Below are 17,640 nucleotides of genomic sequence, written 5' to 3' on the forward strand. Positions count from 1 at the left end.
CCTACGATCGCATTTAAATAACACTAGTGTTGACGTCACGAAGCGCCCGACCAATCACAGGCGGAAACGAGATGCGCGAGCTGGGGCGTGTCCGCTGCTGCACTTTTCGTCGAAATAAAATATATTTGCGCTTTCTTTCGCTCAGTTTCGATACAATATTCGAATTCGGTGGGTTGAAAACCATTATGTACAGATGTTCACTCATTTTTTCTGGAAAACCTTTTAGCTTCCCTTTAATCTCGGTCACAATGGCATTGCTGGTGTCCCCTGTGATAGAACCCACATGAAAATAAAGTTTTCGAGATGCGCTGCGATGCCGGAAAACCGTGGTCTCTTGCATGCTGAAAAGTGGCCAAATGACTGCGAGCAGGTTTGTGCTATTGCATTCCATGGGGTTTGATTGTTGTATTCATATAGGAGGTTGTGGCAAAGTACTGCACCAGGGTGGCCAATCCTGCTCTGGTGAGGGAGTGCATTACCGTTTCTGGTCACCGGGATCACGCCGCACTCCAGGCCTTTAATGCACTTTTATCAACACGCGGATTTTTAAGAAATTCGGTTGAAAATTGTGCAGCACTGCGATTTGAACCACGGTCCTCTTGCATGTGAGGCGGATGCTCTACCTCTGCACCACCACTGCAGGGTGTAGACGAGCCGTATGTAAAAATACTGAAAGATATCTATAGCCGCTCCACAGCCACCATAGTCCTCCATAAAGAAAGCAACAAAATCCCAACAAACAAAGGTGTCAGGCAGGGCGATACGATCTCTCCAATGCTATTTACAGCGTGTTTACAGGAGGTATTCAGAGGTCTGGAGTAGGAAGAATTGGGGATAAGAGTTAATGGAGAATACCTTCATAACTTGCGATTCGCTGATGATATTGCCTTGTTTAGTAACTCAGGGGACCAATTGCAATGCATGCTCACTTACCTGGAGAGGCAAAGCAGAAGGGTGGGGCTAAAAATTAATCTGCAGAAAACTAAAGTAATGTTTAACAGTCTTGGAAGAGAACAGCAGTTTACGATAGGTAGCAAGGCACTGGAAGTGGTAAGGAAATACATCTACTAAGGGCAGGTAGTGACCGCAGATCCGGATCATGAGACGGAAATAATCAGCAGAATAAGAATGGGCTGGGGTGCGTTTGGCAGGCATTCTCAGATCATGAACAGCAGGTTGCCATTATCCCACAAGAGAAAAGTGTATAACAGCTGTGTCTTACCAGTACTCACATATGGGGCAGAAACCTGGAGGCTTACGAAAAGGGTTCTACTTAAATTGAGAACGACGCAACGAGGTATGGAAAGAATGATGGGTGTAACGTTAAGGGACAAGAAAAGAGCAGATTGGGTGGGGGAACAAACGCGAGTTAATGACATCTTAGTTGAAATCAAGAGAAAGAAATGGGCATGGGCAGGACATGTAATGAGGAGGGAAGATAACCAATGGTCATTAAGGGTTACGGACTGGATTCCAAGGGAAGGGAAGCATAGCAGGGGGCAGCAGAAAGTTAGGTGAGTGTAGTATAGTGTCGCCCCCTGTCAGATCTCTGTGTTATCATACATTTGTTTCATAGTACTTTAGCTAGATGGCGCACCCCCCATCTGTCATGTGATGAGCTGGGACCAATCAGGAGGTGTCATCTGGCATGTGAAGTCCTTTTTAAGAATAAACGGCCGCGGGTCGGCTGAGTCGGGAGCAGTTAGCTCCGAGTCTCCTTCACTGCGCCGGCGCTCGCGCATGTTCGCTGGCCGGGGCCCCCCACTTGCCTGCCGCTGCCGACACATCTTTTGGTGACGAGGATGGGATTCCCGCAGTGGTTCCGACCGAAGCCTCGGGAAACCAACGAGCTTCGTAAGTGAAGCGTCCTTTACGTGTCGGCACAACCTGCAAACGCCGCCGACGCACTTGGCGTCGCGAGGCTTCCGAGCCTAGGCCTTCTCGCCCCCTTTGTTCTTCCGTGCCCCATTCCTGCTGCGAGCTCCGGCTTGTTTTCTGCACTGTCTCCTGCACGCTACCGAACCTTCCCGTTTTTCTGGAATTGCCCGGGCTACCGTTAATTCCATGGTATCGCTGGAAAAAAATTTTTCAGGCCCACCTCGAAGTGGCCGGCGGTGGCGACTGGACGGACGCGCGACGAGCGTCCGCACTTGTCAGCGCTCTCGGGCGTGAGGGACAACGAAAGTACTTTGCAGATGAGGAGCAGGAAGCCGCAAGGCAGTTAACCAGTGCAGCGTCATCGTCAAGTGATGCGGTCCCGCCAGCGTCAGAGTTCCAGAAACTCTTGCAGCGGCTTGACCGGCTGTTCGCCGCGTCAACAAATGTTCTGGAGGAGAGGCACGAATTCACCAGTCGAAGGCAGTCTGAGGGAGAAGGATTCCTGGAATTCGTGACTGCATTCAAGGAGAAGGCGGTACAGTGCAACTTTGGCACAAGCTACAACGAGCGCGTCCGAGACCAAATTATACATGGGGTAGCGAACGCCAACGTTCGCAAAAAGTTATTGGCTCATGGCGAAACCCTATCCTTAGACAAGGCAGAAGAAATTGGACGCTCTTTAGAAGCCTTGCATCGAGCGAACCGCGCGTTCGGCTCCAAAAATGTACGAAGAATCGAGGCATCTCAATTTGGCGTTCCGTCGACGGGCGAAGATGGCCGACTTCTTCCGAGGAGCCGCCAAGATGGCCGATGTAGTCCGGGAGGCCGCCAAGATGACGGACTTCTTCCGAGAAGCCGCCAAGATGACGGACTTCTTCCGAGAGACCGCCAAGACGACGGACTTCTTCCGAGAGGCCGCCAAGACGACCGACTTCTTCCGAGAAGCCGCCAAGAGGGCCGACATTTCGCACATGGCTCCTCCGGGAACCGTGGTTCATGCGATCGGTGTGGTAGTACGAAAAAAATATTGCAACGTACAGGAATTGTCCAGCAAGGAACCGGCGGTGCAACGCCTGCCACACGTTGGGCCATTTTGCATCAGTATGCCGAAAAACCCGTACTGTTTAACACGTCTCTTCCGCAGAGACGCTGTCTTCAACTTCCGCAGGGCAGCCGTCCGCGTCTGTCTTGACGGTAAGTGCTTTTGAAACTAAAAAAGATTTGGAAGTTCCGGTCGTAGTTAACGGTGTCTCCATGCAACTGCCAGTGGATACGAGAGCGTCTGTCTCATTGATGACAGCCGAAGATTTTGGAAAGCACTTTGGTCGACAGCACAGACTGTCACATACAGTGGACTTGAAAAATTTCTCCAAGCAACGCATCGACATTCAAGGCCTGTTTCAAGCCACTGTCTAGTTTTTCCAAAGGTGATGCTCCATCACGTTACACGTAACGACTACAGGAACATCACCGCTGGGTTTAGACGCCATCCAACGCTTAGGCATACAGATCGATGGTACGTCGCTGACATGTCGTCTACCTACGCTTCCTCCAGTACAGAGCCCCACAGGTGTGCCTCCGGGTTTTGATCACCTCTTCAGTGACGAGTTGAGTTTCGCAAACCACCTTGTGCACCGAATTCATCGGCAGCTAGATGCGAAACCAGTATCTTCAAAGTTGCGCAGACTACCCCTGGCTCTCCGTGACCAGGTCACAAATGAATTGCGACGTCTCGAGGACTGCGACGACATCGAGCGCGTCGAGGCTTCTGAGTGGGTGTCTCCACTCATGCTGGTGTGCAAGAAGGATAGAACCATGCGGCTCTGTGTAGATCTACAGGAACAGGACTGTCTTGTGCCTCAAGTTCAAGAAAGGGTCTTGCAGAAACAGTGGCAAACTAAGCAGTGTGTAGACAAATGTAGAGGTGCTCAGGCAACTCGTGTCAAGGTGGGAGACACCGTCAGAATAAGATTCAAGAGGAAAGGATTTTTTAAGTACAGTAAACCTCGTAAAGTCAAGGCCCAGATAGGACCATCTACTTTTCCACTCAGTGATGGGAAGACGTGGCATGTGTCTAAGTTAACCCTAGTGATGAAGGATCCAGCAGGTAGTACATTGTGTACAAGTGATAAAAATTTTTTGTACTCATATTCAAACCTGGATAGTCATTCCGATAACTCGTCTGTAGTGACATCGTCTTCTCATAAGCATCAGTTAAGTAGCCTGTCTGACTGTATCACTTCCGAGTCTACACAGTCAGCAGTCGTCTCTGATTCCGTGAGGGAATCGGTAGCCTCCCAGGACTTGTTGGGACGTCGAGAGGAGCTTCCTGGGCAACCCTCTCCAGCTTTGAGCGACAACCACATTCAGTTTTCCAACCAGGGGGAGGGAAATAGTAGTGGGACGACTAGGTCTTTAAAGTCGACCGATACGCGCCGCAACCCCCAAAGTTCTTCTGAGGTACGCACGCGTACTCATCGTGACAGAAAACGGCCTCCGTGGCTCGATGATTTTGTTTCTGTAGTGTAGAGCGTATTGCAGTCTTCGAAATGCCACGGCTAGGGGCCTCGCTGTGACATTTAGGAGACAGTCCACATGTTTCATTAACACAGGTATAAAGTGCTCCTTGTTGCGGTGCAGTGAGTTTTGTGCCGTGTTCCTTGTCAGACTTTGTATGAATGACTGCCTGTGTTGTGGTGCCCAAGACTGGTGCGCGTGTATGTGAACTTGGGCGGAGACGGACTGAATTTGTTGTGGACTAAAGTGCGTGCTTTGTGTGCGACTGGTGCGCGTGTGTGAACGTGGGGGGGGGGAGCGAACTGAATTTGTCTTTGGACTTAAGTGCGCGTCTTGTGTGCGTGTTTCCCTGTAGGCTTACTTCGTTTCCAGGGGGGGGATGATGTAGTATAGTGTCGCCCCCAGTCAGATCTCTGTGTTGTCATACATTTGTTTCATAGTACTTTAGCTAGATGGCGCACCCCCCATCTGTGATGTGACGAGCTGGGACCAATCAGGAGGTGTCATCTGGCATGTGAAGTCCTTTTTAAGAATAAACGGCCGCAGGTCGGCTGAGTCTTTGTTCCGGTTTTCATCGGGAGCAGTTAGCTCCGAGTCTCCTTCACTGCGCCGGCGCTCGCGCGCGTTCGCTAGCCCCCACTTGCCTGCCGCTGCCGACACAACAGTGAGTGGATGAGATTAAGAAGTTTGCAGGGACAGCATGGCCACAATTAGCACATGACTGGGGTAGTTGGAGAAGTATGGGAGAGGCCTTTGGCCTGCAGTGGGGGTAACCAGGCTGCTGCTGATGTTGCTTCCATGGGGTGCGCTCGATGAGCAATGTTTTACTGCTCTAAGGAGTACTTCTGGCTCTGAAACGTGCTGAACAGCACAAAGGAAGTGTTCCTCCGATTATAAGTGCCATGCTCGACATGAAGAGCTACGTTAACAAATCGGGAATACGACTTTGGGAAAGCCGGTCTAGAAATTTGCTTGCCGCTCGCCATAATCGGCCTGCATTGCAATAAAACACCGCCCCTAGTATCGTTGCACTTTTTACGGGGCGAATTGACTAATAACTTGCCGAAAACAGGAAAAATCTGAGTGTCACCTGTGGCGAGTCAGGCTGTGAACATGGTGGGTCAACGCAAGCTCGTGTTTCCCCGGCGATTTTCTCGAGCTGGTCATGCTTGATTCATGCCATCCGACTTTAGGCAAACGGTCTAAATGCACGATAGGGTCATTTTAATTTTGTTTCTAGACATTTGTCAATAACGCAGATGCGACGGTCCGTGCCATTGTTACCAATTACGATTGTCTGAGCCAGGGGAAGATTAACAAGCTCAAGGCGATCACTGTGGAATTTTTCCCTGCAAACACAACTGTGGTACTGCAAGCGATGGATCAGGGCATCGTTGAGACCATCCGTAAGCTGTACCGCAAGGCTCTTTTGCAGTGCATGCTCACAGCGTATGACGCCAGCAAGAGGTACAACACTGATTTACTTGGTGTGATCCATTCGCTGAAGTTTTCATGGAAAGAACTTGCACCTTCAAAGGTTGCTAACTGCTTTGCGCGCGCCGGCTTTTCCCGTGCCATCGTCAGCTACCATGATGATGACAAGCCTGACGATGACTGGACTTGCAGCGATCTGTACGAGGGTGTTCATAATATTGCTGGCCAAGAGATAGAAGGAGACTTCGAGACATTCGTGTTGGCTGACGCTGCTGCTCCCATGGTTGCCCGAGTGAAGGATGCAGAGGTAATTGATACTGTTGGTGGTTCCGACGAGGACGAAGAGCCACATGAAGTGCCAACTATGGTGCAGACATGGGAGTACCTAGCCAAAATAATAATTTGTCAAACCTCAACTAAAATATGTCATCACTACCAGGAACCCTTTTCATACATTTAATTCACTCAAATTTGTACAGAATCGTGCGACTGGATTTATTCATTTTTCGTATTCATTTGACATCAGTGCTTCATTGCTGAAAGCAGAATTCAGCTTTTTCATTGCTGCCTTGCCAAGCTATCTCTTTACCACAAATTCTTTTACAGCTCACTGAATTACCCCTCTTACATTGTGCCACGTTCCTCATCATATCAAAGCGCACCAGCCATCAACTGCAAGTTGCTCGTCGTCACACACAAACCACGACATTTGAAGCTCCATTTTTTCTTCGAGCAGCTAAAGAGTGGAATGACCTTCCCTGCAATGTTGCTATCATCACGTCATTCAGAATTTTCATTTCATTTATTTCATTTCATTTATTCAACCTTAAGGGCCCGAAGGCATTACATAAGGGAACTATTTTGAGTAGCATTTTCTCGTAACCACTTGCTCTTCCCTATGTAGATGCTACCCACTCTTTACATGTAATACTAATTAAGTGGAGTGAATGATCTGTTGAGTGTTAAGGCTGTTAGCCTTAACAGCACAATATGGCGAGTATGCAGTGCAGTCAAAACAAACATGCACAAGATTGCCAAGAAACAACCTGCGAGAAAGCACAGGCACTTGTGAAAATGATTACCACCAGTGAAGCCCTGTAAGGAATGCAGTGTGTGACTTAGCCTGTCACAAACAATGCTCAGAAGCAGTCACCCATAAAACAACACCAACAGGACATAGCTTTATTAACAGCCTTTTGTGGCTGACCAGCGATGCTTTTAAAAAAGCGTACCTGAGAATGCGAGCGCAGCCGTCTCCACAAGCGAGTGCCAGTAGGCCCAGACGGTCCCCTTCCTGATGGCAGCCAGAAGGGCACCAATCCAAGCCGGCCACGAAGCCAAAGTCATGCGCAAGGCACAGACCCAGCCGTGGTGACATGCCTCCCTCACGTGGACCCCTGTGGGTAAGTACACACACACACAAAAAAAAAACGCACATTGGGGGAGCATCACTCCACACAACGTTATCCAGAATGTGAGGAGCTCAAATCTTCCTTATATTACATCGGCTCCTTAGCCCAATAGGTTGGAGCAATGCATAGAGAACTTATCAGAACATTGATGGGCTGCTGTTGATAACCTACCAGTGCACTTCAACACTTCACTTCTCGTGGCCTCCTCATGACACGCTGTATCTACACGGCACACTGAAGTTGTGAGTCTCAAGAAATCTCATATGGTCTAGAAGAATCATGGCGAAAAACGGAACAGACACCGCGCAAGATTTCGCCACAGTGGTGGTGAAATAGTCCGCCCGGGGCTTGAGTCAGATCAAGTCCCAGTGCCAACGGGAACCCACCAACTCTTCTAATGGGTGCTTGGTTGTTTGCCAGGGTTCTTATTTTGAAAGGGGACTCTATTATAGAGATTTCAAACATCTCTGGGCATCTCTTGGCCCACCACAGTGATGGTGAAATAGTCGAGCATCTGCCGCTGCTGTGAGAGGCAGACAAGTGCTGCTGCTTGCCTATCCATTAAATGAGTACAAGCGTGCTCCCGGCCTGGTGCTCTGCCATTACGAGACCTCAACACTTAGAAATGCCTGTTTCTCTTTAACCTGAGGGCACCCCCACCTACCGAATTTACTCGATTGTATCACCAGTCTTTTTCTTGATTTTCATTGCTTGAAGTTGACTCTCGTGTTACATTCAAATAATAGTGAAATTGGTCATTCGCAATGTTATGGCAACACAGACTATTGGTACAAAGCCTGCTTGAAGAGACAAGCAATTCTGGTGGCTGAGGAAATAGAAAACTCTGCTGCGGCTCACCGGCTTGATGTTAACAATTCAATGATTTGCAGATGGCAGAGTCAGCAGGAGGCCCTCTTAAAATGCAAAGCCAATCAGAAAGGCTTCTGTGGACCTCATCGTTGCCTGGTACGGTATCCTGAATTAAATGGATGTGTGGTCTTTTAAGAAGTGTTCAATCTTAAATGAGCTCAATGGCACGGATGATGACTTGATCAGGAAGGTGGATAGCAACAAGGGGCGCTATTCTGAGGCTGTCAAATTTGCAATATTATGTCTGTCTTAGCACGAAACCCTCAAAGTACAGTAGAACCTAGTTGATATAATCCTGGTCCTTACAATTCTCCAGCACCAACGCTTGCGATTGAGCAAAAACAATGACTCAATACAGTCATATTATTTTTTACCAGTCAATACATTCCTGGAAAACACAATCTTTCTGCCCCAACGTTCAGCACATTGCCATACAGCACTTGTATGGTACATTTCGCAGCAGTCAAAATGCTCTAAGCACCTGCAATCTAGAGAATTATGTGCCCGCCATGGCAGCTTCTCCACATTACGTGCCTGCCCAGCTCACATGAAAATGCCGGCACGCACTCAGTTTTCTCTTCCGGTACCAGCAATTTTTCCTGCGGGTCTCACATATCACATTTGTGGCTGTTGCCGTGAGCTCTATTGCGATAAGCTTCTGCACTTATTTGTGTGGCATAGTGCCACCGGTCCCTGCTGCAGGCAGTGCAAAGTGAGCGTCGCGTTTCGCTCAGCCAGCATCATATTCTGGCGTCACTCACCAGCTCGATGTCGTTTCAGTATCCCTTTGCCATCTTAAAACACTACACAATATGAGAACAACAAAGCGGGCCCCAACAGCCCAAAGCACGTCCTCGTCTCATACAGCAATGATTCTCACAGAGTGGGCATGTCTACACTTTGTGCCGAAATGCCCCGCCTGAAGAAGCTCCTGACAGAGGCTGCATTTGAGGAGCACGAATGTAAGCTTGCCAAAGCTGCAAGAAAACTACAACACACGTCTCGGGCCACTCAGATCCCACCAACTCGATATGCAATGCTTTGCATTAGGCAGATGTGAGCTACAATTCTATCTACCAAACCTTTTAGCGACTACGGACTGTACATTGTCCCGGTGAGTACATATTTTTCCAAGACGTATGAACGAGATTCTATTGTATACTGCACAGTACCACACCCTTGGTGCGATGACAGCGAGCTTGGCACAGTGCCAGAAACTTGGCTGCAGATGCATCTGGTGCCGAGTGATGTGAAATTTCGCAAAAGCGTACTTATCACCGAAAGTGATTGCATGAGAACACCCCCCAAGAAAAGCTCCTCCACCTCAGACGAGGGAAGAGAACAAATTAAATAAAGATACTGTTCTTTTCCCAGTTTATCTTACATTACATTCGTGGCTTTATTTTATTTCATGTGACTGGAAAGCCAATCCCCTTGTTACAATCATGCATGCATTCTGTTCGACTAAACACGATAATAGGTGATTTGGGACGCCATGTGGGAAAATTGCTGCCATGACAGTGGCCCTGACCCCCTTTACAATGAAACAGTGAGTGCCCTGTGATGGAGGGAATCAATTCCACAGCCAAGAAGGGTGCTTTACCCCTAGGCCAGTTGTGAACAAGGCTCCCGCAAGGGTGCCAAAACATCAAGTTTTTAAATTTTTTCACCTTCGTTAGCATCTATTACATGGCACGTCTGTGTACAGCTTCAAGAAGATCAACCACACTTGCATCCTAAAGCTTGCCCTTGCTGCTAATCATCTTCAAAGTTGCGGATATTATCTGAACCGTGTTTACAAGGAACCTCACCCGTGGCTCTTCTATCATCTTCAATACTTATTGCAAGCAGGAAGGGAATACGATGGAGATATTTGCCCTCCTTAACCACTATAATGGCAGCTCTGGAATCTCTGCACATATTTCCACAGATACTCATACTTCCTCTACTCTTTAGAATTTCCACTTAAAGAGAGTATGCAGCTTCCGCAGTAAAAAAAAATGGCCAAAAAATATTTTTTTAAAACCACATTTTAAGTTTCTGTATGGTACAAGTACAATTCTATACATTCTATACAATTCTCAACAGCCAGCACTTACTGGCTGTTGAAAATTTGAACAAAAATTGACTCGCCATTCTGGCCCTGCGAAAGTGGATGTCCAGCAAAGCTGTTGAAAATCACCACTACAACTGCTGAGGGGGTCTTACAATACTTTATTGCTTTAGAGTAATAGTCATTTTGGCATTTGGCCACTGGTCGTATTGCCATTTCTTTTCCCTTAGCTGCTCCTCGTGAGTCCTAACTATGCATTGTCTACCCACAGTGGTGCAGCAACAACAATGAAATCCTTCATAATTGTATTGCGCTTAGTGTTACACTGACACTGAAAAAGACAAATCGAAAAAATGCGTGGTGTTGCCTTACATGCATGGACTTTCACACAGAATAAAAAAGATAGCCCAACACCTTGATGTTCAAGTACTGTTCTACGCTCAGCAAAAACTAAAAGGCATGTGCAAAATGGTGAACACAAGATCCAAAGAAGAAAAAACTATGTGCTACTATCTGTCAGACTAAGCATGTGAAAAAGTGTGGAATGCTGCGCTAGTTCAGTGGTTTACCAAATCCCACTGGACTGTGAGAAAGTGTACATTGGGCAAACCAAACGCTGTCTAAACAACAGATTACGGGAGCACAAATACACATGCCAGCTTCTGACAAAGCCTAGCAAATTGGTAGCGCACAGCAAACAGTGCAAATGCGTTCCGCTACTAGAAAACACCATAGTCACTGGCACACCAAAAACAAAGAACGAAGCGAGGAACATGGGAAGCACTTGCGACAGCAAAAGAAAAAGAGAAGTGCATAAGCACTTCGTCTATCATGCTCATCGAAGCTGAGGTCGAGTTTGCAGGGCGAACGGGTGCAAGTGAACGATGTTTTTCCGGCCCACCGCACCATCCCATGTTGTCACCTTGTCATATCTTTTTATATGTCCTCCCCCTCCCACCCCCCATCAGCTTGTATATAAGTGTGTTCTTTAACAGTACAGTCGAACCCGGCTATCGGTCGAACCCGGTCGCAAGTTTGGCTGCTTTAGCCATAATCTCCCTCTTATTCTTCAAGATCGTGCTGAGAGTGCTCCTCAGAATCTTGCACGCTGCGGGGACATCCGACTTCTTACCGCATTCAACCTGATTTATGATTTGGAGCTTCACTATGAAAGGCGAATTCTGCCGCTTCATCACGGCAGCACAGCAGGAGAGGAACCATAAGGCACACACACCATGAACAAGAAAAGCAGCGACACAACTTGCACTTTGGCCATCTTGCACGACGAGGGCACAAGAGCCTCTGATTGGCTGTCTGAGCAAGCGCTGCGGGCGGGCCAGGATAATTTTTCGCAGTGGGGTGTCGATGGCTCGTCCGAGATAGAGCGGTCACGGTAGGGAGAACGGTTGGATGGAGCCGTGCCGCCGGGTTTCGCTGCCGCTGAAGTCAACTTCTGGGGGCATTTTTCCGCTGCTTGACGTTTGATATATCAAAAGTCGCTGCTATTTTCGTTCAATATAAGCGTAATTTTTGCTATATATACTCATTGTAAATATACCGTGTCCAGAAATTGTTCGATATTGTTCCCTTTCGAGCTCACTTAGATAGCTTCAAATTTTCTTTCTTGCCATTTACCATTGAATTGTGGAACACGCTGCATACTAATCTCCGAGAATTGCCACTTGAGCATTTTGTAGACGAAGTTGGTTTACATGTGACATGTTGATAGTACGTTATCTTGATGTACTTACCCACTCCTGCTATGTCTCAATTTTGAGACAGCAGTATTTGTAAATAAAAAGAAAACAATAAATCGATGTAAACAGGTTCGACATAGTTGGGTTCAAATGTATTAAAAAATTTCGTAGTCTGCGCCACGTATATCCACATTTTGTTCCTTATGTTCGTCCATTACTTCTGTCAGCATAACACTAAGCACAAGACAATCATGAATATCCGCCAACTAGCCCTGCTCATTGCTTTACTAAACAATGAAATCAGTTGCCAGGCTGGTTCTTTTATATACGAAAAGCTAGTGATGTCACTCCCCATATTGCAAGCTGCCATCGTCGCAGCAGCTTGCGTAGCACTAGTCTCTACTGGGAAATGTATGTGGGGAGGCTACGCTCTTCGCATTGTTATCAGGAGTGCCTTATCATCAATGATGTGGTTCAGGTGCTTGTTCTTTATTGAAACGAATGCTGTGCTGTATGTTGTATGCATGATACCAAAGAACGTATGCACTTTTCGCTTCAATTGCTTAAAGTTTTTTTTAATCACTGAAGGCATTTTTTTTCAGTGAGGACGTGCCTCGAACAATTACGACCAACTAAAGGCTGTAATAAGGAACACAGGTAAGCCACATGCGAGAAACATTCACATGTACTCCGTTGAATGCTCTAGTGTGAATGATATCAGGGTGTCTACCAAGTTGACATTTACAAATTCCCTGAGTTTTTCAGGTTTTCCCTGAGTGCCTTTGCAAAATTACCGGAGTGACAGAGAACTTTGTTTTACATCAAGACAGGCTGACACCATGTTGCCCAATGCTATAAAACAACTTACAGTGGAATCTCGATGATACGATCACGGCTAATATGAATTTCTGGATGATACGAATTTTTCTATGGTCCCGGCCGAGCCCCATTACTTTGCAACGTGCTAAGGAACGGATGTTACGAATCAATTTTCGACCCGCGTCGGTTGATACGAAAATTACCAAAGACACTTTGGAAATTTAAAAGTATGCTTGGCGAAAGCCAGACGCTGCTGCTGTCTGCACTCCGCTGCTCTGGCTTTGCCGTTCGGTGAAATGGCCGGTCGCTGCTGCCGTCTGCGCTCCAATTTATTTGCTTTAGTGTTCAGCGATATCGCCTGTCGCTGCTGCCACTTTCATTCTGCTTCCTTGCCTTTGGTACCCGGCGATCTAGTCAGTCGCTGTTGGCGTTTCCGTTCTGCCTCCCTTGCTTTTGCATCTGGTGACATGTTAATTCGTCGCATGTGCATTCGCTCATTGTTCTTCTGGCGTTTGGTGTTGCTGAATCCGGCGTCTGCTGCCGCTTTCCCGAACCGCTTGGCGCGCAATCACTGGGCTGCTTCGGAGCTATGGGTCTCGCTCGACTGCAACGAGATGTCTGACAAAGGAGCGGCGGTGCAGCTGCCACCACTGACACCCGCGAGCTCCTTCTACCGCTACTGCGTGACGTCACGGTTGCTATGCGCAGCTGCGCCCCCCACTGGCGTGACGGTTGCTAAGGAGGGGCGGAGGTTGCGCCGCTGCGCGGAGGAGAGGCCACAGTTGGCACGATTCTAGCACACGGACGGACGCGACCGCGAGCATGAACCCCACCAACAGCCGTGAAAGAGAACAGTGCACAGTTACGCAATTTCTCTCTCTCTCTTTTGGTGCGGAGGCGCGGACGCGGCGCAGGACAGCGTGGAGGCCGCGACTGGGCGCGAAGAGTTTGAAGTGGTGGCACTTTTGTTGCTTTTCCTCCTTTTCCGCATGCCATCGGATGGAGTGGCTACTGTGCTTCGGGCCGCGTTCTTTGTGTTAGACATGGGCGACGGAAATTCAAATTCAAATAAAGAATTTGAATTTGAATTTTTGAATTTGACCACCACCGTTGGCTGAAACGCTGCATGCGCTCGAAGTTCTGAGGCGTGTTATGGCCGTGGATGAAATCAGCGACGACACGTGCACGCGTTTTTATGGATTTGAACTAAGTCTGCTAATTGACCTTACAAAGAAAAAGAAGCAGAAGGGCATTAGAGACTTTTTCTTCAAGAAATAAATGCTTTTTATGTACGTGTGTCTGAGTGAGTTCACCTTGGACTCTTTAATTTAGCTAGTTTTAATTGTTTCGATGATACGAGTTTCGGCTAATAGGAATATTTTTTGTGACCCCGTGAGATTCGTATTATCAAGATCCCACTGTAATCTAGTTTGTAAAGCAAGGAGTATCATTTATTTTATTTAAAAAGAAATCACAAGGGAGGGGTAAGCAAAATGCACAGTGAATAAAATATCTTTGAAAAAAAAAAAACGGTAAAACTCATTGCCAATGGAGCCAAAGATTCTCAAATATGAATAAAAAGAAGATGCATAGAGAATCAAATGTTTTCGAATATCAGCTATTTTTAACCACTGATAGCATGCTCATTGGTATGAGGCCCAAACTTTGTCACAAGTGAGATTCTCACTCAACAGCTGGTGTGTCAACCTCCACTGTCATGACACACTCTCAGCCCATGCACGACGTTTCAATGTTGCATTTCACTGCCTTACAGAGGTTATTTTGGTTTGGATGAAGGCGGCAGGCTTCCTTTCCTGTTCATTCCTCAATGCATAGGTCCTTTCTGTTCTCGTCCTGCTTCCACCGCGCATTCGCCCCACGGACCATTTGAAGCATGCTCTTCGTCAGTCAATGGCCGATTTTTCGAACTCCCTAGAGGCCACGAAAACGTCCGTAAATTTTTCCATTAAGGAAAATCGGGCAGTTCAAAAAAATGGATGCATTTCTTTTACTGCTACTAAGGGCTCCATTCGCCACAGGCACATCCGAAAAGGCCTGCCAGTACACTTATTAGGCATATCGGTGCTCGTACTGTGACATACATGGCGGGTAGACACATGTATAATTAAGGAATACATACTATGTCCTGTGACAATTGCCCTTCCCACGCTTATGCTTCACCGCATAACATTGCTGCATTGAGGCGAGGCTAACTTTCGGGACCCGGCATTATGCAACGCGCTGTGCTTTCCGAGCTTCGAAGCCAATCGCGAGAACCACAAAGGCGGAATCAGTGCCATTACTGACAGCGGCGAATTCTTTCAATGAAAAACACGGCGCCCAATGACAAGAAGCTTAATAGCGAATGTGGAAGCAGCTAGGCCTAGCGTTTACTACGGTGGTGGCTACGGCTGCCAGCGGATTCGTGTGCGAGCGCTGGCTCGAGGCGGTGAAGTAATTAAGAACGGTGGCAGTGGTGGCTTTGATTAATGCCATTTTGGACCTGCGGTCCCGGCGAAGGGCTCTTGCGTCCGAAATTTTAGACGTTCTTATACACTGACTCTATGCCATCTGAATTATCGGGCATATGGAAAGTCGGCTAATGACTGTGCACTGGCAACTCCGACGGCGACACGGCGTCAAAAGACAATTCTTTACGATCCCTCTCTGTTACGCGAGCCAGCATTACCGCGACTTTCATTCCCTTTTAATAAAATTACAGTTAATTTTCCCTTACAGAAGCACAAATTCCCTGAGTTTTCCCTGAGTATTTCCAGACTATTCAATATCCCTGAGAATTCCCGGTTGGTAGACACCCTGGATAAGCAGCAAGCTCTGAGGAGTGAACTCCGTCTCATAAGCTTGCCCAGTGTAACAATACCTCTTGTTCACTTGGGCTCAGCACAAATTGCGAGCAGTGGAGCGCATGGCTTCTGTACAACCGCCTCACTAAACCCTGGTTTCACGATAACTGATGCGAGCACTCATTGACCCTCCCTATGCTGAAGCCATACAGCATGCAAGAAAAGACTTTCTAAGCTGCTGCTGGCATCTTCTCTTGACGTCACCATGACGGAGTGACACTGCCATGAGGTGGTGGTGCAGGTCATAGCTTCTCAATTTATATGAGTGTGCCCCACTATTTAAGCAATTACAGTTGCTATGGTTGCTGATTCGACATGTTGCAGAACATGATAAAGGTAACATTTCATGAACAGTAAGGTCTTCCTTGCTGATGAAATGCTTATGCAAGTATTTCCCTATAAGTGGCCTGAATTAAGGGGGGACAACACGATAAGAGCTATCCTTACCTATTTTTGAACCAAATTTGCCAAAGTTGGCATGCTTGTTTAGTTTCTTCTCCTGATTCTAAAAATGCAATTATTTTTTTCCTGTAGGTTCATTATTTCATTACATAATTAAGAAGACAATGTATTTTCTTCTTACTGCAACAGACAAATAACTGCCACACAAAAATATACAAATGACATGTGGATCACTTTTATGATTGGGTTAATGTTTCTTACTTTATGGTACACTAGACTCCAATGTTTTCACCATGGCCATGCATTGGTCACACAAAAAAACAAATTAAAAAAAAATTTAAACGAGAAAACTGAAAACTGCTTCCTATGTTGTGTGCTCTAAACATGTAGCTTCATGATGCAAAATGAATTATTATTCTATCTATGATAGCTATTGATATATCACAGTAAATGTCTTGCTAGGTGTGCAAAATTATTATTTAGAGAAGATCAAGAAAAACAAATGTCACTGCTATTGAAATAAATGTTCACAATTTTTTTTCATCAGTATTAAAGGGACACCAAAGTGAAAAATGATTGCTTCTGCATAAGTAAATTACTGTTCTACAACACCAAAAACACCACTCTTACAGCGATAAGACGTTTGGTAAGCCACAAAAAGTGCAAGAACGAAATACGGGTGGCGTAGCCTACTTAAGTTCCCACACCTGGGGGCTGTGACGTCTTATATTTTGATGGCATCTTCTAGGGCGTACTAATTATATATAGCAGTACAGATTGACTACATTGTGTTCTAAAGGAACCAAATATTAAACAGGCCAAGTTTCGGGAACCTTTATTGAGCCAACGCAGCCCAAATGCGAAAACATACTTTGGAACCCCTGACGTCACGCTGACGTACCGGCGCTGGGGTTTCGGGGCGAAATTCAAATACTGATACTTGGACCTTCATTTTCTCATCTAATAATCAAACTGTTTTTTTTTTAAATGACTGCCGGCAGGGTTCTTAAACAATGCTTCATTAGTCTAAACTGATTTATTGTTTCACTTTAGTATCCCTTTAATGAAACTATCCCGTCTTCTTGGCATTTTTGTGCTGATTTCAAATATGTAATTAGTTTTGCTGTAGGTCAACAAGTTGCTAAAATAACTAACATTTCATTTCGATTGTTTAAGGGGAGGACATGGCTTACTGAGATAACTTTGTTATTTCTAGATCAAATCTGATAAAACTGCATACGCTCATTCAATGCTTTGCATTTATTTTAAATATCCAATCATATTTTGCATGTATAAAGTAGCTGCCGAGATTATCAATAGTTACTTTTTATTGTTCCTTGTCGATGTGATCCTTGTGATGTGTCGATGTGATGTGATCATCTGCCCCTCCTGCCTGGGCCTCAATGAGGCCTGCAGTATTGTATAAATAAATAAATATCACCGCAGACCGCGCACGAGATCAATAACTTTAACCACAAAATATGTTGCTTGTTGTCATTTACCAATTACCGGTGCTCCACATTTCGTGCACAGCAACACTGTTCACAAGAAACGGGGTGCACATTTGGCCGCCGCTTATGCAGGGCAAACTTTGTGCCGACTCGGCATCGCTGTAGATTACACACATAATAACTATGTCAATGATGAAACCGCAGTCACATTCATCTTTGCCCACTGCCGCACCGCAACTTGCG

At 46.5% G+C, this 17,640-nt stretch overlaps 1 protein-coding gene across 9 annotated transcripts in view; it reads right to left on the reverse strand.

Moving 5' to 3' along the window:
- Window positions 1-17,640, reverse strand: part of LOC135918099 (uncharacterized) — a 703,603-nt gene that overhangs the window by 160,351 nt on the left and 525,612 nt on the right. For all 9 annotated transcript variants that reach the window (XM_065451754.2, XM_065451756.2, XM_065451757.2 and 6 more), the window contains one exon: window positions 7,062-7,226. In XM_065451754.2, coding sequence (XP_065307826.2) covers window positions 7,062-7,226 — 165 coding nt within the window. The remainder of the gene's footprint in view (window positions 1-7,061; window positions 7,227-17,640) is intronic.

The sequence above is a fragment of the Dermacentor albipictus genome, chromosome 3 (assembly GCF_038994185.2).
Source record: "Dermacentor albipictus isolate Rhodes 1998 colony chromosome 3, USDA_Dalb.pri_finalv2, whole genome shotgun sequence".
In the NCBI taxonomy this organism is placed as follows: Eukaryota; Metazoa; Arthropoda; class Arachnida; order Ixodida; family Ixodidae; genus Dermacentor; species Dermacentor albipictus.